This window comes from Lynx canadensis, chromosome A2, assembly GCF_007474595.2.
Source record: "Lynx canadensis isolate LIC74 chromosome A2, mLynCan4.pri.v2, whole genome shotgun sequence".
Classification (NCBI taxonomy): Eukaryota; Metazoa; Chordata; class Mammalia; order Carnivora; family Felidae; genus Lynx; species Lynx canadensis.
In genome coordinates this window covers 121,232,602-121,255,373 of record NC_044304.2, presented here as the reverse complement: position 1 = coordinate 121,255,373, position 22,772 = coordinate 121,232,602, and the positions used below count along the sequence as shown (strand labels likewise).

The window sequence follows — 22,772 nt, the reverse complement described above, 5'->3', positions numbered from 1 at the left end:
CTCTCGCTCTCTCTCTCAAAATAAACTTAAAAAATATTTAATGACTAAGTAAGCAACAAAGAAAAAATCAGATTATGTATGACAGTAAGAGAACAAGTTTCCTCTACCCCTCAATTTTAAAGTCAGCTAAAACACAAAATATCTAAGCCCTGTGCTACCTTTGCTTCTGAAGTCCACTATCACATTTTCCTATATAGCATAAGGAGTATTTTTCTCTAGTCCCTCCTACATGACACTACTTTTTAAAAATGACTTAAGATGTTCAATATGTGCATACAAAGCAAAAGGATAATGTCAATGGGATGGTAGACAATTTGGTACCCAACAGACCAACTTTTTGTGGAGTAATAAGCTTGTCAAATGTCTCAAATTCCTTTATAGTGCTGGACTCCCAGGGGGAAAACTGCTTTCAGAACACCAAGGAAATGATGCTGAGAGCACAAATTCACCACCACCTCTGAACAAAGTGAAACCACCTCCTTCTCTGAACAAGCAACAGCAGGTAACTTTCTACAAGTACCATCAGGATTCCCTTTAGTGCACTAGCCTGCAAGAGGGCAGTGTCTCCGGGCTGCTGACCTAATCATCTGTTTTTATACTGTACATTTAATTGTCTTTGTGGAACCTCTAATAATGAAAATCGCCTGCACTAGTATATTCAAATTTTTAAAAATGGACACGGCTTTTTATTTAAAAGCCTTATTATTCTTTAGTTTACCTCAGAAAGTGAAATCCAAGAAAATGAAAAATGAAGGTCATAAAGCTAGTTTTATTGACTTCAAGGTAGAACTTGTTCTCACCATAACCTGTGACCCTTCCAAAAATAACATATCAAGAGTGAATGCAGCTAACCATACTCCCGACTTTTAGGAATTTTCGTCAAGCCTGTTTACTAGCTTTTTAAAGCACTCTTCCCCAAGGCGGTACATGCATGCATGCATATGCGCGCGCGCACGCACACACACACACACACACACACACACACACACACACAGGAATATTACTCAGCCATAAAAAAGAATGAGATCTCGCTATCTGCAACATAGATGGACGTAGAGGGTATAATGCTAAGTGAAATAAGCCAGACAGAAAAAGCCAAATTACCATATGATTTCATTTTTATGTGGAATCTAAAAAAAACCAAAAACCAAAAAAAATAAATGGACAAAGAAACAAGCAAAAAACCAGACTCTTAAATACAGAGAACTGGTGGCTGACAGGAGGAGGATGAGGGGATGGGTGAAATGGATAAAGGAGATTAAGAGGTACCAACTCCCAATTATAAAATAAAGTCTTGGTGGGATGCCTGGCTATATCAGTCAGTACAGCGTGTGACTCTTGATCTCAGTGTCCTAAGTTTGAGCCCCATGTCGGGGGCAGAGTTTACTTAAAAATAAAAATAAAATGAAGTCATGGAGATGAAAAGTACAGCACAGAAAATACAGTCAATATTGTGATGGTGTTGTACTGTGACAGATGGTGACTGTACTTACCGTGACGAGCACCAAATAATGTACAGAACTGCTGAGTCATTATGTTGTATGCGTGAAATCTAACACTATGTTAGTTATACTTTAATAAATAATAAATGACTTAACGAGCCAAACTCGTAGAAACAGAGTGGTAGCTGCCAGGGCTGGGTGGTGGAGAAAATGAGATGTTGGTCAAAGGGTGCAAACTTCCAGTTACGAGATGAGTAAGTACAGCATAGTGGCTATTGCTAGTAGTCCTACATTAGAGTTGAAATTTGCTAAGACAGTACATCCGAAATGTTCTCTCCACCAAAAAATTGGTAATTATGTGAGGTGATGAAATGTTAACTTTATCCTGATCATCATTTCACACGTACGTGCATCGAATCGTCACACTGTACACCTTAAATTTACACAATGTTAGGTCAAATTTTATTTTTTTAATATATAAATAAAAACACTCCTCCTCCTAATTACTAAAGGAATCCCCCAGCTGAGGCTCTCCACCCCTGTCCCCTTTCTCCACCCTGAAGGCTACAACAGATGAGCACATCCTTCTCTTCACCAGTCTCCTCTTTGGGGAGTACAGATTTCACATCTGAGAGTGGGGACAGTCCACCTCGCCATCACAATAGCCACAAGAACTCCCTTTGCTGATTCCTCTTGCATAAAGGCTGAATTTCTCTTTGGCCAAGCTGTTATTCTGGAGTACAGGTGAGTTGTACACAAAACTTAATATGAGACCTGACTCATTTATACTTATTGGACTCGTATGAAAACAAAAACAAGTTACAGGCGTAAAGAAAATTATGCCTGGCCATTGTCTATTGAATTTTTTAAAGTTTACTTATTTATTGTGACAGAGAGAGGAGAGAGCAGGTGGGGGAGGAGCAGAGAGAGAGGGAGAGAAAAAGAATCCCAAGCAGGCTCTGCATGGCCTGACGCAGGGCTCAAACTCACAAACCCTGAGATCATGACCTGAACCAAAGTCAGATGCTCAACTGACTGAACCACCCAAGGCGCCCCCTGAATTTTTAAAAAAGTTTTATACTAAACCAAAAACATAGTGAAGTTCCAACTCTCAAGTTTTTGTTCAACCACTTCCCTACTTGAAAAATACTGACCCTAAAAATAAAGTTCCCTGAACTTTGTCCTTCTCCTGAGAATTGACAATTTGCAAATAAATCAACCACTATATCCTGCTTTGCTATAGTGAATACCATCTAAAACATTTAATGGCATCCAAAAACTTTGCCAATCAGATAACTGAAAGAATATACCAAGTAGGGATAAATTTAAGCATTAGTTTTTTCAAGTTAAGTTTATCTTGAATTTTAAGATATTTACACAATCATGCTTTCTACTACATATCCATCGAGTACTTAGCATATTCTTAGTTTCGGTGTGCACACATTACAGAGTTGTACAGCAAGTGCGGATGGAGTAGCATGAAGGGACAGAGCAGGATAATGGCAGCAGTTAGGGAAGAATTGCATGCATCTTTCCAAGGTCTTCCATTTCTAACTTACTTTACAATTGCCCCAAACCCTCAACGTCAAAGAGGACTTGCTGTATGACTCCATTTATATGTAGTTCAAGAACAGGCAAAACTAATCAGTGAACGTAGAAATAGGTAATATTAATCAGCCTCTTGGAAGCAGGGTGAGAATGACTGGGAAGGAGCGTAAGAGAACCTTCCAGGGTGAAGAAAATGTTCTCTACTCTGATGGCGTGTTAATGTATTTGTCACTGTATTTGTCAAAACTCTTCAAACCGCACATTTAGAATCTGTGCATTCCAACGTATGCAAATTAACCCTACGTTAAGGAAAAAAAAGTAGTTACTTCCTTTCCACAAAGAGGTCTGTCAAAGAAGTGACAACTCTGCTTTCCATCATTCAAGAGACTAGATCTGATGATCACTGCATTTTTTGTTACTGGTTTTTTGTAAACCCGTCCACTCATTGTCATTGCTTCATGTATACAGCCTAATCCCTGGAATCATGTTAGGTTACATGGCAAAGTGGAATTAAGGTTGCTAATCACTGATCTTAAAATAGAGAGATAATCCTAGATTATCTGGGTAGGCCCAACTCAATTACAAGGGTCCTTAAAATATGGAAATGAGGCAGATGAGTCAAAACCAGAGAGAGGTCAGCGTGTGAAAACCTGGCCCAATACTGTTCCCTTTGAAGACAGAGGAAGGGGTCCTAAGCCAAGAAATGCAGGTGGTCTCTGGATGCTAGAAAGAGACAAGGAAACAGGTACTCCCTCAGAACCTCCAGAAGCAGCCTACAAACACCTTGGTTTCAAACCAGTGGGACCCATTTTGTACCTCTAACCTCCACAGCTGTAATAAACTTGTGTGGTTTTAAGTCATTAGGCTGGTGGTAATTTGTTACAACATCCACAGGAAACTAATCCATAGGATGGAATGAAAAAAAAGCAATGACCTGATTCAGAGTCATTATAATTTATACAACTTAAAAGCCAAATTTCTTTACATCTCAGAGCCTCAGTTTTCTCATTTATGAAACAGGGAAACTATGTTCTCTGCATCTTACAAAGATGCTTATATAATTTACTTGAAAATATAGAGGGTATCCCCTGACCCCCACCCCACGTGCTGCCTGTGTCCAGGTTCTCCCTCCTGCCCCTCCAATGAAATAAAGCCTCCTACCCCCCAAAAAACAGAGTATATGTAAATATGTTTTTATCAACTATAAAATGTCTACAGATGTGAGCTAGTAAATATTATTACACAAGATCAATATTAACAAGGTAACCCTCATGCTGGGATATAAAGCTATATTCAATATGTTGTATATACATATACAATTAAGAGTTCTATAAACAAGGCTTCGTTGATATTTATTGAACTATGTATTCCTGAAAGTTTTAAGTCAAAAAAATCATTTAAATTTCTAAGAAATCTCTTCAATGGTAAATAAATAAATAAATAAAGTTAGCTCTGCACCCAACATGGGGCTTCAACTCATGACCCCAAGATCAAAAGGTGCATGCCCGGGGCTCCTGGGTGGCTCAGTCAGTTGAATATACAACTTCAGCTCAGGTCAGGATCTCTTGGTTCAAGGATTCAAGTCCCTAGTTGGGTTCTATGCTGACAGCTCAGAACCTGGAGCCTGCTTTGGATTTTGTATCTCCCTCTCTGCCCCTCCCCTGCTCATCCTCTGTTTCTGTCTCTCTCAAAAATAAATAAACACTAAAAAAAATTTTTTAAACAGTTGCATGCTCTACTAAGCCAGCCAGGTGTGCCTTCAACGGTAAAATTAAAACACATTTTTTAGGGGCGCCTGGGTGGCGCAGTCGGTTAAGCGTCCGACTTCAGCCAGGTCACGATCTCGCGGTCCGTGAGTTCGAGCCCCGCGTGGGGCTCTGGGCTGATGGCTCAGAGCCTGGAGCCTGTTTCGGATTCTGTGTCTCCCTCTCTCTCTGCCCCTCCCCCATTCATGCTCTCTCTCTATCCCAAAAATAAATAAACGTTGAAAACAAAACAAAAAAAAAAAAAAACACATTTTTTAAAAGTTTATTCACTCAGGGAGAGAAAGTGCGGGGGGGGGGAGAGGGAGAGAGAGGGGGAAAGAGGGGGAGACAGAGAGGGAGAGAGAGAGAAGGAGACGAGCGCTGGGAGACGACGAGAAGGGAGGGGGGAGAGAGGGCAGGGTGAGCGAGAGGACCGAGGGAGGGGGAAAGAGAGAGGGAGGGGGGGAAGAGAGAGGGAGGGGGGGGAAGAGAGAGGGAGGGGGGGAAGAGAGAGGGAGGGGGGGAAGAGCGAGGAGGGGGGAAGATGCGAGGGAGGGGGGGAAGCAGAGAGGGAGGGGGGAAACGAGAGAGGGTCGGGGGGAAGACCGAGCGGGACCGGGGGGCAGAGAGCGGGAGGGGGGAATGAGAGAGGCGGGGGAAGAGAGAGGAGGGGAGCCGAAGAGCGGAGGGGGAGAGAGAGGGAGGGGGAAGAGAGGGAGGGGGGAAGAGAGAGGGAGGGGGGAAGAGAGAGGGAGGGGGAAGGAGAGAGGGAGGGTGGGAAGAGAGAGGGCGGGGGGAAGAGAGAGGGAGGGGGGAAGAGAGAGCGGAGGGGCGGAAGAGAGAGGGAGGGGGGAAGAGAGAAGGAGGGGGAAGAGAGACGGAGGGGGGGAGAGGAGGGGGGAAGAGAGAGGGAGGGGGGAAGAGAGAGGGAGGGGGGAAGAGAGAGGGAGGGGGGAAGAGAGAGGGAGGGGGGAAGAGAGAGGGAGGGGGGAAGAAGAGAGAGGGAGGGGGGAAGAGAGAGGGAGGGGGGAAGAGAGAGGGAGGGGGGAAGAGAGAGGGAGGGGGGAAGAGAGAGGAGGGGGAAGAGAGAGGGAGGGGGAAGAGAGAGGGAGGGGGAAGAGAGAGGGAGGGGGAGAGAGAGGGAGGGGGAAGAGAGAGGGAGGGGGAAGAGAGAGGGAGGGGGAAGAGAGAGGGAGGGGGAAGAGAGAGGGAGGGGAAGAGAGAGGGAGGGGGAAGATGAGAGGGAGGGGGAAGAGAGAGGGAGGGGGAAGAGAGAGGGAGGGGGAAGAGAGAGGGAGGGGGAAGAGAGAGGGAGGGGGAAGAGAGAGGGAGGGGGGAAGAGAGAGGGAGGGGGGGAAGAGAGAGGGAGGGGGGGGAAGAGAGAGGGAGGGGGGGGAAGAGAGAGGGAGGGGGGGGAAGAGAGAGGGAGGGAGGGAGGGGAAATCCCAAGCAGGTGCCACACTGTCATCACAAAGCCCAACACAGGGCTTGAACTCATGAACCATGACATCATGACCTGAGCGGAAGTCAGAAGCCCAACCCACTGAACCACCCAGGCGCCCCTCAATGGTAAAATTTTAAAAGAACTAAGTCTTCTACTACATACTTCTCATTCCATAAAGAACACATCACATAGCAATTTATAAGGATACTATACATATAATAAATTATTAGAATAGACAATATAATATTTATAGAATTATGTCACTTAGAGTTATGGTCAATTTTACATCACCTTTAATAAAACAGAAGAGGAATGATCTGGATAAATACCATTCACACAATTTTTAAAAAATTAGTTATTACCTTTGGACTTCTCTCATCATACTGCCACAATACATATTCTCCCTCTTCTTTCCATTCTTCATTACTTTTAAAGAGTTTAAATGTTCCCAAATAATGGGACAGACACAAATGGGGGCCTATATAATTTAAATCCCTATGAAACTAGCTCTAATATATCTAAGATAGCTAAAAATCACTCCCCAAAATCTTGCCATTACTAAAGGCCCTTTCTTCTTCACTTATAGGAAACGAGAGCTTAGCATTTTAATAATTTAAATTCATAACCCTGTGCCATTAGAATTGACACAATAAATCTAATTCATAAAAATTTAAGTCAATAACCTGAGAGGAAATATTTAAAACATATAAACAACCCAAAACTAATTTGTAGAATATATAATGAACTACAAATCAATATAAATAAAATAGATGACAACATAACAGAAAAATGAACAAAGTCAATGAGTAGGCAATTCAAAAAAGAAATATACGTGGCTAATAATATATGGAAAAATGCTCATTTTCACTAGCAATCAGGAAATGCACATCAAAAGTTTTCATCAAGTGAAATGAAGGAAAAATAGCATCTAATACCAGAAAAGCTATGGAAAATTTAGTATTGTCATATATGGTACAAAGCAGATTACTAATGCCTCTGAGAGGGAGTTTCAATATTTATTAAAAATTAGAGTGTGTATACCATTCAATCAGAAAATTCTACTTCTAGGTGTCTGTCTGGTCTTTGTTCCTAGGTTCCTGGCACAGAGCTTCTGAAACTCTTGGAATTTCCCAAGTGATAAGAATGTCTTCACTATTCACAAGCCCCCTCGGTGACATGTGACTTCATGCTACTGAGACAATTCAGAATGGGGGCTAGTCACCAGAAAGACCAACCCTGGGAGTGAAGGCGTGAGGGGCAATGAGCCAGGCAACCTCTAGGGAGGAAAGAGGGTCAGAGATTAAGCTAATCATATGGCCAATATTTAACCAACCATACCTACGTAATAAAACCCAAATAAAAAGGGACACCTGGTTTGGGGGAGCTTTCTAGTTTGTGAACACACAGTTGTGGTAGGAGGGTAAGGAGAAAGCAGGAAAGCACTGTGTTCACGATCCTCCCAGACCTCACACCGTGTCTCTTCATTTGGCTGCTCCTACTTTATATCCTTTATAATAAAACTATAGTCCCATGTATAGCATTTTCCTGAGTACCATGAGTTACTCTAGTGAATTCCCAAACCTGAACAGTCATGGGACCTTCCCCTGCCACCCCAGTTCCTCCAAATTTGTAGTCAGCTGATCAGAAGTACAGATGGCCTGGGAACCCCAAAAGGTAACTGAATCTGAAGTGAGGGCAGTCTTCAGACAGTGCCCTTAAACCTGGAGTCTGACATTAATTCCAGAGGGCTGATGTCTGAGAAAGATCCATACATGTGCACATATTCATAAAGGTGTTTTTTACAACACTGGTGAAGTGTAAACGTCCTAAATGCTTACCGACAGAAGAAGGGTTAAACTACAGTATATATGCAGATTATGGAATAGTAAGTATGAGGCAGTTACAGAAGAGTTACACTCATATGTCCTCCCACATAAAAAGTTCCTAAACCCATTAAAGAGAAAAAAACAGGTTTCAGAAGATAGTACGCCCCCGCTGGTCTTGTCAATAAGCTCTATCACAAAATTTCATACAAATGAAACCGTTTTTCTCCAAGTATGTGAATCAATTTACCAAAAAGTTAGGAAGTACACATACAAAACAATCATAATAGTGACATCTGGGGAGTGAATGCATCACCAGGGGAGTGAAAGTGACTTTCATTTTATCTGAACCATCAAAATTTCATAAAAATGGATTCATATTTCTTAGGCAATTAAAAAAAAAAGAGGACTTCCAGTTAAAGACAATTGCCTGAACATATTTATCAGCCTCTGCTCAGTTCAAACATCCTACTAAAATCTTTAAGAATGTATTTTTTTCAAGGAAATAAGCCTATAAAAGATAGAGGGGATAAAAGGGTTATCGTTAGACTACAGAAAGAAAAGCAGTGGCAACTTTCATCACAGAACTAGGAAAGCAGAAAAGCAATCAGATTTACAGCAGCCATATGAAGTGGCAGGCGCGAGAAAAGGACTAAAAAGAGAGTTACTCCAAGTCTCTTTCCAGTTGTCCTCCCTGACTTGCAGCAACTAGGCAGCTTTCCCACCCCAACCCTGGCATTAGACTGGAGGTTTGTTATTTGGAGGGAGGAAAGTTTCTGGACTTGGGGACAACAGGAATAGTGACATGCAGAGGTCCCTACTGATAACGAATATGAAAATTAAGTGAAAAGTACCACACTGAGTGTTAACAGTCCCGACTTTCTTCTCCTCTGCTCCTAGAATAGAGGTATAAAAAAGTGCATCCTCCAGGCGAGAGAGAGAGAGAGAGAGAGAGAGAGAGAGAGAGAGAGAGAGAAGAGGAGAGGGAGAGAGAGGGAGGGAGAGGGAGGGAGAGGGAGGGAGAGGGAGGGAGAGGGAGGGAGGGAGGGAGAGAAGCCACTCTGGAAAATATGACCAATTCAAGAGAAAAAGACACTAATTCTTAGGAATTTCTTAACTCCTAAGAAAAAGGGCACAGATAACCCTAGGTGTTCAGACAGCTTCCAATCAGCTTTTTAGTGCTTTAAAAATGAGTGAATAACCAACCAACGATCACCAAACATTTGAAGAAAGAACCCAATGAAAGACTGAAGTCAAACAGAAAAAGCAACTGGGAAGAAACTGAGTAATTGGGAGGGTAAAAAAAGCATATGCATACACACAAACAAAACACAAACAAAATGTATGAAAAAATTCACAAAAAACTCTCGGAAATTTTAAAAGATTACAGAAACAGACAAAAATCAACTAAAGGGTTAGAAGATAAAAGCTGGGGGGAAAATCCCCCCTAAAGAACAAAAAGATATAAAAAAGATAAAGCAAAGGATCACTCTATATCCAACACTGAAATAATGAGAAAAGAAAATGGTGGAAGAAATAATCACAGAAATAATTTTTAAAAACTACCCAAAATGAAAGACCAGAGTTAGCAGATTGAAAGGACCTACCAAATATGCAGTGCATGAACACAGAACCATTCCAACACATGTAATATCGTCTTCCCACTTAATGCTATTTTGCATTATGTTTCTATCATTTGCCACTGAAAAAGTCTTAAGACTCTATGACCACAATGCAACACTTCTAGGGAACACTAGAAATAACAAAAGGGCAGTAAGAACAACAGTAAATTTCCCACCAAAACACGTTAAAGCCACACTTTAACTCCTCGCTAAAAGAAAAAAAAATCTAAATGTAGTGAACAAAGGGCACCTGGGTGGCTCAGTCAGTTAAGCGACCAACTCTTGGATTTTGGCTCAGGTCACGATCTCATCGTTCATGAGATTGAATCTGCATCAGGCTCTGCGCTGACAGCACAGAACCTGCTTGGGATTCTCTCTCTCCCTCTCTGTGCCATTATCCCATGCATACTCCTTCTCAAGATAAATAAACTTAAAAACTAATAAATAAATGTAGTGAACAAAATTATTTCTCAAGGGAGTTCATTTAATGACAGTGAAAATACTAAGTATCTAAAGCTATGGGAAGTGACTACTTATATGTACCAAGGGGGTAATCATTGCCTTACTGTTTTTATCATTAAAAAAAGAACAAATGAAAAATAAAATGAACTAAGAAACTTGGCTGGCTCCGGTAGAGCACGCAACCCTTGATCTCAAGGTCGTGAATTCTACACTGGGTGTAGAGCTTAAAAAAAAATTAGGGGTGCCTGGGTGGCTCAGTTGGTTAAGCATCTATCTGACTTCAGCTCAGGTCATAATCTCACAGCTTGTGAGTTTGAGCCCCGCATAGGGCTCTCTGCTGACAGCTCGGAGCCTGGAGCCTGTTTCAGATTCTGTGTCTCCCTCTCTCTCTGCCCCTCCCCCACTAGCATTCTGTCTCTCAAAAATAATAAAACATTAAACAAATTTTTAAAGATCTTTTTTTTTTTTCCAACGTTTATTTATTTTTGGGACAGAGAGAGACAGAGCATGAACGGGGGAGGGGCAGAGAGAGAGGGAGACACAGAATCGGAAACAGGCTCTGAGCCATCAGCCCAGAGCCCGACGCGGGGCTCGAACTCACGGACCGCGAGATCGTGACCTGGCTGAAGTCGGACGCTTAACCGACTGCGCCACCCAGGTGCCCCATTAAACAAATTAAAAAAATAAAATAAAATTTAAGAAAAGCTAGGAGAAAGAGCAAAATTAACTTTACAAAATGAGAAAAAAAAGAATACTAATGAAATTTAAAAATCAATAATAGGGGCGCCTGGGTGGCTCAGTCGGTTGGGCTTCCAATTTCGGCTCAGGTCATGATCTCATGGTCCATGGGTTCGAGCCCCGCATCAGGCTCTATGCTGACAGCTCAGAGCCTGGAGCCTGTTTTGGATTCTGTGTCTCCCTCTCTCTGACCCTCCCCCATTCATGCTCTGTCTCTCTGTCTCAAAAATAAATAAACGTTAAAAAAAAATTTTTTTTTTTTAAATCAATAATAAAAGTGGTAAAATTTATTCAAACCAAAAGCTGGTTCTTTGAAATGAATTACATGTAATAACTCACTATGCACAGTATATGGTTTATTTTTCTCAGCTCATATGTATACAAATAGAATTGACACATTATCACAGACTAATCAGAATTCAAACAAAAATTAGGATATACAAGATGTCAGAATTCATTAAATTCAAATGATGGAATGTACTTATTCTTTTTTGATACACTAAATTTATTATTAAAAAACGGGCACTGAACACAATAATGACTGACAGACATTACTCAAAATCCACTTTAAGTATTAAAAAACCTCACTGGAGTTTTCATGGGGAGAAAAAAAAAAAAAAATCAGATAGTCCTGAAATTATACCTTGCTTGAAGAAGCAGCCCTTTCCAAAGGGCAATTCAGCAATAAACATCAAATGCCTTGAACAAATGCATACCTTTGGTTCAAACAATGCCACATCTCTGATAAATTTTTAAGAAGTGACTGGAGAAACATAAAACATTTGTGAGTCAGGGTTCTGACAGCAATAGTACACGGTGAAAGCGCCCACTGCAAACAAACTGTATAAAACCCCAGCTCCTCTCTCACTCTCCCTCCTTCGCATATCTGGTTGGTAAGAACAGGAAGGACATCAAGAATCTGGCCAGTCCACACCGCCTCCAGCGCTACCACCCTGGCCCAAGCCACTGTTATCTGCTGCCCTGATTTTTTTAACTCCTTACCTGAGTCTTGCCCTCCAGCATCCACTCTCACATCGTGGCCGGAGTAATCCTCTAAAGCCCAAGTATGAGGAGGGGGGGGGCACTGGGGGACCCAGTCAGTTAGGCTTAGGCATCTGACTTCAGCTCAGGTCATGATCTCATGGTTTGAGTTCAAGCCCTGTGTCACTCTTGCTGCTGTTAGCGCAGAGCCTGCTTGAGATTCTGTCTCCCTCTCTCTTTGCCTCTCCCCTGTGCGTGCGTGTGTCCTCGCTCTCAAAAATAAACATAAAAAAAAATTTTTTAAGCCCAAGTCCAGTTATGTCAATCTTCTGCTCAAAAAACTCTCAAATGCCTCCCCATCTCTCCCTAAAACAAAAGTCAAAACACCAGGTCAGTGGTTACAAGACATTTTAGGATTCTGTCCTACCCAACCCCTCTCTGCTCTCACCTACAACCCTCTGCACTCCAAATATACTGGTTTCACAGCTGTTCCCAGGACACATCAGGTACATTCATTTCTCAGGGCCTTTCTAGAAATTGTTCCTTCTGCCTGGGTATGCTTTTCTCCTAGAGATCCTTCATGGCTTGCTCCCTCCCCTTGGTTTGAATGTCAACCTTGTCAGTGAGGTGATCTCCAAAACATTATTTAAAACAGGGGCAAGCCTCCACCCCACAATCTCTATCCACCTTCCCACTCCATTTTTCCCCATTGCATTCAACACCCTCTGACACACTATGTTTTTACTTGTTTACTGTCTCCCTAGAGTAGAAAATAAGGTACCTGAAAGCAGGGACATGTGTTTTATTTCTTCACTTCTGTATCCCTAGGACAGTGAATGGCAAAATAGGTTCTCATTAAATGTTTATGGATTGAATTTTGGAACCCTGAGCAGTCATTAAAAACCACGTTATAAAAAATTCAAAGTGATGGAAGAAACTGATGAAGTGGAAACAGGGTGTTATCAAAGAATATCAAACCCATATATCAAAGAAGAAATCACAAGAGAAATTAAGCAATATTTTTAACTCCAAGGTAAAACCACTTCACAATTTGCGGGATTCACCTAAAGCAACTCTCAGAGGGAAATGTGTAGCCTTACAATCTTACATTAGAACATGAGAAAAGTTTAAAATGAAAAGTATAGAATGAATGTTCCAAAAACATGTATATGAAAAAGTAGACATCGACATTTTCTTCTAGTTATTTCTGGTGGCAAGATTACAAGTGATTTGCTATTTCTTTTGTGTGTTTTTCAGTATTTTCTGATTTTTTCTAATCATATTATTTTTATAATAAAAAAATATTTCAATCAACTTCTTTTCCTTGGGTTCAATTCTAATGGCTGTTCTCCTACTCTGCTTGTCTCTTAAAATTCTTGTTCCCCAGGCCTCCATGCTTGCTCCTCAATTTATATTCATCCCATAGTAATTTTGTCCATTTTTTGGCTTCACTTACAATCTGCTGATTATTTCTCAAGTTTTTGTAATGTTCTACATTAGTGACGTTCCAACTGCTTAAAGGATACTTCTAAATGGAACTCCTATAACCATGCAAAATTTAAGCAGGCCTAAAAGAGCTAATCATTTCCTAAAATTTCTTCTTTCCTTTTTTAATATTGGTTAATGACATCACTATGCATCCAGGCTCTCAATCCTATTGGTTCTACCTTAGAAATCTTAATCAAATCCAACTTTTCCTCTCCTTCACCAATGCCATAATTTCAATTTAGGCATCTTCCACCAATTATAGTCTAAAAGAGTCCTAGCCTGGGGCACGTGGGTGGCTCAGTTGAACTTTCGACTCTTGATTTCAGCTCAGGTCATGATCCCAGGTAGTGAGATGGAGTCCTGGGTTGGGCTCTGAGCTGAGTGAGGAGGCTGCTTAAGATTCTCTCTCTCCCCCCCACCCCCTTGCCTGTTCACGCGCTCTCTGAAATAAAAAAAATTTAAAGCAAGAGCCCTCCTAGCTTATCTTCCTGCTACCTCTCCCCTCCTAACAACCAACTTAATCATGATTAGCAATGTCATAAACAGTGTCACAGACTGCACACTGCAGTACTCAGGAAGGTTGCCATCCATATCAACTATGATAGGAGTGTTGCTACTTTAAAACTTGGTTGGTTCGGTAAAACAAAGGCACAGCACTATAAAATCCTTCAACAAATGGTCCAAACCGAGTTTTCCAGTTTCATGCTCTTATCAGTCCTCCTTACACACTACAATCCAAACCTTTCAGTGTACCCTATCAAAATCCAAGGCTTTTGTGGATTCTTTAGTCTATAGCATCTCCCCTGCATACAACTTCTAAACCTTTCAAAATACAGTTCAGGTGTTACCTTCCTCTGTGAAGTATTCCTTACCTGAGACAAAATACCTTACAAAGCATTTTGTAATAGTCTTATTATGGCACTTGTTACAGTATATAATAATCTCAAATTCAACTGGGACCTGAGCAAGCACAAGAGAGGCCAGGTTTGTACCCCTGACAACTACAATGCCAGCCCTTAAAAAGAAAAAAGAAAAAAAATTATGTTTACTAAAGCAACATTTACCACATTCATTATTACAACTTTTCTAAAGTAAATAAAAAATGAATTTAAAAATAAAGTTAGAACAGTTCCATCTTTAACTGGCCAAACGAAGTCTATAACCAAAGGTGGTTACACTTTACGATGGTCACATATGATCTCTGCCTTCTGAAATTTACACCTGTCATTCCCTCCCCTTGAGTCTGAGCAGGGCCTATGACTTCTAACCAGTGGAAGCAGTAAAGCAACGGGCTGTGTGTGATTACACGCACGGATTTATGTAAGAGTATAGCATCAGTTCATCTTGCTAGACTTTCTCCTTTGCTGGCTTTGAAGAAGCAAGCTGCCATGAGCTTAGCAACCATGAGGAAATCAATTTTACCAACCAGAGGGGGCTTGAAAGTAGATGCTATCCCAGTCGAGTCTTGAAAAAACAACCCAGTCCTAGCATACCGTTATTACAGTCTTGCAAAAGAACCACGCTAAATTGAACCCAGATTCCTGACCTATAGAAACCGTGAGATAATAAATATGCATTGTTTTGGTCAGCAAAATTTACAGTAATTTGGAGCATCTGGTTGGCTCAGCCAGTTAAGCACCCGACCCTTGATTTTGGCTCAGGTCATGATCCCAGGATCGAGGGATCAAGCCCTTCTTTGTCAGGCTCTGCATTGAGTGTGGAGCCTGTTTTATCTCCCTCCCTCTGCCCCCTCTCCCCTGCTTGCACTCTAAAATTTAAAAAAAAGGGGGGGTTCCTGCGGCTCAGTTGGTTGAGTGTCCAACTTCAACTCAGGTCATGATCTCGCGGTTCATGGGTTTGAGCCCCACGTTGGGCTCTGTACTGACAGCCTGAGCCTGGAGCCTGCTTCTGATTCTGTGTCTTCCTCTCTCTCTGCCCCTCCCATGCTTGCACTCTGTCTCTAAAATATAAAAAAATGTAAAAAAAAAAAAAAAATTATAGTAATTTGTTAATAAGGAGCATGGAAAACATATAATGAGAACCTAAGGTATTTCTGAACCCTTTGTTGTTTACACAAAAGACATGTTTTCCCCAATTTCTAAACACTTAAACAAGTACAGAACAAATTTAAATCATCAGTTAATACCAGTCAAGTGCATGCATAATTAAAACATTTAATTTTTAAATTAAAATACTTTGCTACATAAAACTTTGCCTGTATTTCTTTTTTTTAACCAACTTACTAATATACCCAATTGTACATATATCCAGTATATGCAATAAGTATAATATTAAGGCAATTCTCCTTATAAACACAGAATAAATAATCAATACTTTAAAAGCTAGTATCTAGGGGAGCCTGGGTGGCTCAGTCAGTTAAGCATACAACTTTAGCTCAGATCATAATCTCATGGTTCGTGAGTTCAAGTCTTGCATCGGCCTCTGCTGTCAGCACAGAGCCTGTGTGGGATTCTCTACCCCCCTCTCTCTCTGGCCCTCCCCCCTCCCGAAAATAAACATTAAAAAAAAGCTGGTATCTAATGACACTGGTAACCAAAAAACAAATAAGAACCCATTTACTAGTTACCAGGCAAAGCAATCAAATTGGAGGGGGCTGGGGACTTGCTGGAGGCACCATCCTTAGTGAAACAACTGTCTTTGCAGCCAGCAAAGCATCGGAGGTACTTAGGTCAGACAGCTTTCCTATCAGATGATGCCCGGTGCAACACAAACCACCCCTCCCTCCAGCCCATCTTCTACCCTGCAGTCAAGAGAAGTTTCCAGGGGAAAAAGTAATAAAATAAAGCTGGAGGTAGAAGAGAGGAGGGAAAAAAAGAACTGTCAAAATATTCCCGTGCTCCCTTCAGCAGTCCCTATACTAAAACTGGAATGATACAGACAAGATTAGCATGGCCCCTGCACAAGGATGACACTCAAAATATTCCCAATGCAGAAACTTCTAGGTCAGAGTCCACACTTTAGCAAAGCGTACAATGCAAGGTATCTTCTACGGTGTTTAAAGACACGTGGGATTACAAGTGAGAAACACTGGGCCACCTGGGTGGCTTAGTAGATTCAGCCTCCAACTCTTGATTTCTTAGGCTCAGGTCATGATCTCACATGGTTTATGAGATCGAGCCCTACAAGTCAGGTTCTGCACAGACAGTGCCCAGCCTGTTTGGGATTTTCTCTCCCTCTCTCTGCCCCTCCCCACTCATGCTTTCTCGAAAAACATTTTAAAAAAAATCCTTAAAAAAAAAAATGTGAAAAAATATATTAACCACCAGAGTTCTTGTTCTTTTGAGAAGTGACAGAGGTGGTAGTTTTAAGTGTAATTTTGCTTAGGAAAAAGCACATATTTCTATTCTGCCACACTGCACGAAGATTTTCAATTGAATAAAATTCAGCAAAGGAAGATTAATCACAATATCCCAAATTCAAACATTTTTGGCATTAGATAACTGGTAAGAATGAGAACAATTCAGTAACAACTAATGAAGATAATCAACTACCTTAAAAACCTTCACCTATCTTGAAGATTAAGAGAAATAAATCTGCCTGGAAATACAGGTTTTATTTAACATATTCGTGTTAAGAGAGAACATACACTCCAACATAAGGAAGCAAGTTTCCTCAGGAACAGGAGGCGCCTGAATTACAGACTACTGAAACACTCAAGGACACAACTCAAGCCAATTAGAAGGCCAAAATCAATTGAGTACCACCAGTTAATTGTCCAGATTAATTCATTTTACATGGTCACTTATAGGTGCATGGATAGGTTCTAACAGAAGCCCACATGATTTCTCCAGAAATAATCTCCATTCACTGGTATATTTGTATACTCCAATTTTCCTTCCCCATCCTTGCTGGATCATTAAAGACTACTATTCTACCACTCACAATAATTGATTTTAAGTTTATTTATTTTGATGGGGGGAGAGAGAGGGAAAAGGAGGGAGAGGCAGAGAGAGAATCCTAAACAGGCTACGTACTGTCAGCACACAGCCTGACACCGGGCTCGATCCCATGAACCTTGAGATCATGACTTGAGCAGAGATCAAGAGCCAGATGCTTAACCCACTGAACCACCCAGGTGCCCCCATAATAATTGATTTTATGAACACCAGCAACTTAATAGGGAAAATGTAGACAAAAAGCCAAAAAAATCCTAAAATGCCACCAAGGCTTTTAAATTATTGGCCTATATATCACTGAAGACCTGTTTTAAAACAAACATGATAGCCAAGAGAAGGCTTTTGTTCATTTTAATAGTATTAAACTCAGCAGTCATAAAACAAAAGAAACATCCTTCAGTTCTAGGGAATTTCTGTAAACTAAAGTATCTGGATTAAGCACCTCTCTTCAGGTTTTCTCCAGAGAGAAATAAGAAAGTATACACAGCTAAAATGCACATTCAAAACATAAAACCAACAGAGAAAACTTCATGCAATTTGGTTATTCATTATGACGAAACTAGTAACAATTCAACCTGTTAGACTAATATTTTAAAAAAAAAAGTGGTACCGTTTAGATTTTCCTTTTCCATAAATCACATGACATCCTAAAAGAGAGTAACAATTTTGAATCTTATTAGCACTGTATTTTCTCATTAGGAATAATGTAAACATCAATTAAAAGAAGTTTTATAAAATTACAGCAAAACTTCACACTAATTCAGAAATAATTCCTTTTCTCAATTTTCAGAGGGCCTTACTTTATATACACCCAAACATCTGTACAACCTGTAACTGAATAAACACATTAATACCATAATACATACTAAGAAATTAAGTCAAAATGAAGTATAATCAAGTCTAATTTTTAAAATAAGGTTCATCATCTGAAAAAAACATAAAAAGAAGATAAGATTCATCTGGTTTCCTAAATCTCAGGATGAGGAAAATCTTGCTTCTATTAAATCTCCCTGATGAACCTATCCACTGAAATAGAAGCAAAAAATCTCATGAAATCAAATGCCACTACAAAGATGTGTTTCTGCATAAGTGTGCTCCATCCACTTGTCTTAACTAGGATTCAAGGTAGTGGCATACTGATTTGTTCCTACCATACAATAGAAGCAAGTAATTTCTCTGATCCCCTTCCAGGCTCTCTCAACTGGGGTTCCTCATCTAAACTACCAAGCACAGATAATTTGACCGTTTTCTCCAATTTCCCAAGAATGATACATAACTAGAATCGTTCTAAATGCATAGTAGAAAAAACTGAATTAGCTGCATACATCAGAGAACTTAGGCCATTAGGATGCCATTCTGTATACAGACCTGGAAGAAATACTGCCACAACAAGTTCCACAGTGTGTTAGGCTCCAGTCATCCTAACCCCCAAGGTATTTAAAAACAAACAAAAAAACAAAACTAGGTGCACAAAACAAAACTAGGAACTTCAACAAGATAAATTTGCTTTACTTCTACTTTTAGGAACCAGGTCTTTTCATTTGCTAATTTACTATGAATTAATAGCAATAGCATGAATGTCAACTACCTTCCCCTGCTCTAAATGGAAGGGGTTTTTTTTTTTTTCTTTTTTGAGAAAATAAACCCATACAGATCTACTGACTCTTTGTTAAAGGAAATTACCAGCTCGTAAAAAAGAGATAGTAATCAGTATATTAAAGAAATGAGATATTAATTTGACAGGCTTTTTCGTATTCCTTTAGCAAGCTTTTAAATACATTTTTTGATGATCATAACTGCTAAATGCAGTTGCTTTTTCACTTTAAGATTTTTTTTAACTTTTTTTTTTTAATGTTGATTTTTGAGACAGAAAGAGACAGAGCATGAGCAGGGAAGGGGCAGAGAGAGGGAGACACAGAATCCGAAACAGGCTCCAGGCTCTGAACTGTCAGCCCAGAGCCCGACGCTGGGCTTGAACTCATCAACCATGAGATCATGACCTGAGCCGAAGTCAGATGCCCAACCGACTGAGCCACCCAGGTGGCCCTAACTTTTAAAGTTTATCTATTTAACTTTGAGAGAGAGACAGAGACAAGGAGAAAGAGAATCCCAAGCAGGCTCCACACCATCAGCGCAGAGCCCAACACGGGGCTGGAACCCACAAACTGTGTGAGATCATGACTTGAGCTGAAATCAAGAGGCAGATGCTTAAACACCTGTGCCACCCAGGTGCTCTTTAATCTCCCATTCTCAAGAAACTCTTGTTACTCCTCAATGTAGTGACTACAGCCGTGTTAATTACGATCAAACTAACCTTCAACTATGTTAATTATGATCAAGCCACAGTAAGGACGGCACTAGTTCTTTTTCTCAAAAAAGGAAAAGCTTTTAATGGCCCAATTTTAGGAAATGTCAGTATTTCTACTTATGTATCAAAATTATAACAATTAAAGGTAGGTAAAGAGTTATTCTATATTGAATGTGCAAAGCAGCATTAAAAACATGGAAAAAACTAAACATGACATTCTCGTTTTCAATTATGCTACCATGAATATTGATAGTACAGAACATTAGGGCAGATAAATAACATTATTGAACATTCCACTTCAACTCAAATCTCTCACATTTGGAAACATGAATAAAAGGGCCACAAAAATGGAGGGGATAGTGTTTTCACTGTTCTAGCTGCGCTCACTTGTGAACATAATGCAATGATATGGGGAGGTTTATCTTCTATAGTCAGCATCTCTAATCAGATTAAACTTCAATTTCTTTTCATGAACTGGGAAGGGAGGGGTTTCTTGATTCATTTACTGTATTAACCGTTTTGAGGTAAAGTAAATCACCACTGAACACACGAGGCGGCCAAACTCCGTTTCCTCAGATCAAGTGCACCCTTCCTCTGTTTCTACACCAAAGCACATCATTTCGCTATTAAAAATGTCCATTTCTCACAAGCGACTTTTCTTGAACTCTTGTCAACACTGCTTTTCCGAAGCACCTCGGCTCTTACTGCATCTTTTGGGCAGAGTCCTGATACTCAGCCTCTCTTTAAGAAACTGGTTTCAATGTTTAAAATGCCCTCCTCCTCCAAAGTAAGAGGAGCTCGCATTAACCATTACCTAAAGTCGCAGTTCACTGGAGTCAAAAATGCATTTTTTTCATCACACATTCAACCCATTCAACTGCTCGCAGTAGGTGTGGCTACTGACATAGACTTAAGAATTACAGTTTTATATTAACAGCCAGTCCAAAGGAGAGAACTCCCTCCTTTTCTAAATACTCCCACGTTCCTTGGAGACCCTTTGACTCTTGGCCTTTAGAAAACGCTCACCACTTGGGTCCCCAGTTAGCACTACGTTTGGCAATGGGTCTTCCGCTCACTTCCTGATACTAAAAAGCCACAAGCACGAGGGCTGCAGGGTCGGTTTGTTTCAAAAACAATCTTTGCTCCCTGCACCCCAAGGGGAAAACGTGTGCCTCCTCTGCTGGGGACCCACTCTGAGGCGGGGGTGCACCCGGTGTCTAAAACCCAAAGCCCAGGGCGCAGCGGGAGCGGCGCCGCCAGGGTTAAGCGGCGCTTTTCCTCCCCAGAGGGGCGAGCGGGCCGCGAGGCAAAGCCGCGGCGCTCAGGCTGAAGGAGAAAAGGAGAAGGGTAAAAACCCAGCGCGACCGCGGCCCACGTGCCGCCCGCGGGAGGCAGGGAACCCGGGAGCCGGAGAGGGGAGGGAGCCGTACCTCCAAACATGTGCGGCGAGAGGTGAGCTGGTAAGGAGCCGATCACCAGGCGCGGTCCGCCGGGGCCCCCGCCCGCCGGCCGGTCCCTGCTGCCGCCGCCGTCCTCGGGGCTGCTGTGCACCGAGTCCTGCGAGCCGTACGGGCCGCTGCTGCTGTTGGGGATGTTGAAGGAGGACTGCGCCGCGCGGGCCGCCGACGCCACGCTCCCCCCGGTCCCGCCGAGGGAGCGGCTGCGCGGGGCCGCCGAGGCCGCCGCGGCGCCGCCCGAGGCGCTGGGCTGGTGCGCAGCCGGGACACCTGAGCCGGAAACCTCCCCGGGGCCGCGGCCCGCGCCCCTCCGCCGCCACCGCCGCCGCCGCCACCGCCCGCGGTCCCATTGGCCCCTCCGCTGCTGCTGGAAGGTAGATCCGAGCCCGAGTAGGCGCGAGTGCGGCCGTTAGCAGCGGCCGGGCCGCTCTGCTTGGCGCCCATGTCCGCCCAGCCCCGGGCCGGGCCCGCGCGCGGCGCCCGGAGCGCCGGGAGGGCGGGAGCGAGCGCAGGAACGAGCGGGAAGGGCCGAGGCGCCGCGACCCGCGCAAGAAGAAGCCCGCACGTCCAGGACCGCCGCCCCGCGCCCCGAAGGGCGGTAGGCGCCCGGCGCGCTCTTGTGCTCGGGGGCGGCGGGCGAGACCGGTGGCCTGCGGGAGGTCGCAGGAAACGAGGAGAGGCGGAGAGGAAGGAGGTCGGGCTGCGGCGGACGCCGCTCTCTGGCTCCGGCGGGAGGGGCGGCTCAGGTGGCTGTGCGGCTGCCGCTGGTTTCGGTTCTGGTGCTCCGGGACGGGCCGCTGCCGCTCTCTGCCGCCGCCGCCGCGCTCTGCGCCCGGGGCCTCGGTACCGCCTCCTCCCGGGCGGCCGCAACTACCGCCGCCATCCTCCCGCTCACACGGCGGCTCGCGGGTGAGTGGGAGGCGCCCGCCCAGACTCTGCCGGGGCCACCTTCCCTCCTCCCCCAGCCACCCAGCTGTTATTAACGGAGAAAGAGGAAAAACGGGTGGCGCGTGAGGGGAGGACGGAGGAGGGAAGGGAGGGGCGGCGCGCGCTTCCCGGCAACCGTCGCCGCACTCCCCCCGCGAAAGAGGGGCGGGGGGGTCTGGGCCACGAAGGTGGGGGTGCCCAGTAGGGGAGGAGGTTCCCCGGCCTTCACACCGGAAGGCCGAGGAGCAGCGCGGCTCCAAAGTGCACCGGGCCGGGTGTTTGGGTCGCGGGCGGTAGCCCCACCCCCACCCCCTCGCGCCGCCCGGCGGATTGGCTCCCGCCGGCCCGGCTCCGCCTCCCCCGGCCGCGGCCTTCCCGCCCCGGCCCCGCCTCGCCTAGGTACAGCGGTGTGGTAGGTGCTGCCACCCGTGGACTCGGTGATGGACAGGTCGTTGGCTCCGCCCCCTCCCTCAGGGCGCGCCCCCTCCTTCACCGCGGGGCCTAAGCGGATTGGAGGGATGAAGCCCCTCGGGGCGCCAACCAGAAAGCGGCCCCTCCTCTTGCACGTGGCTCCAGGACCCTGGGTTACACCGGCTGTAGGAACTTCACGTTTTCCCCGCTGAGCCTGGGGATGGCTGGGTCTTGGGTCCGGAACTTTCAGTTTGGGTGGGTGTTAAGGTTCTCTTTGGTATTATTCAGAGCATCTCTTTTTAATAAAACAGAAGTTCAGCAATATTGATGATAAGACTATGAACAGCGAAAACAAAAGAAATAACCAAGAAGGCAGAAGCCAGCTCCATCTTAATTAGACCTATCCCATAAAACTGATGGTGTAGGAAGCGCAGCTGGAAGAACGAAAGATAATCGAGC

The 22,772-nt window shown here is 43.4% G+C and overlaps 1 protein-coding gene and 1 non-coding gene across 2 annotated transcripts in view; one reads left to right on the top strand and one right to left on the bottom strand.

Annotated features, from left to right (window-relative positions):
• ZNRF2 (zinc and ring finger 2) overlaps nt 1-21,441 on the bottom strand; it is a 101,155-nt gene extending 79,714 nt beyond the window's left edge. Inside the window, 2 exon segments of the mRNA XM_030308176.1 lie at nt 20,949-21,243; nt 21,246-21,441. Coding sequence (XP_030164036.1) covers nt 20,949-21,243; nt 21,246-21,419 — 469 coding nt within the window. The 5' untranslated portion in view covers nt 21,420-21,441.
• Nucleotides 16,148-16,255, top strand: LOC115509468. Its single transcript, XR_003967369.1, has one exon. It is a non-coding gene; the product is annotated as a U6 spliceosomal RNA (small nuclear RNA).
• Nucleotides 21,442-22,772: the final 1,331 nt, after the last annotated feature.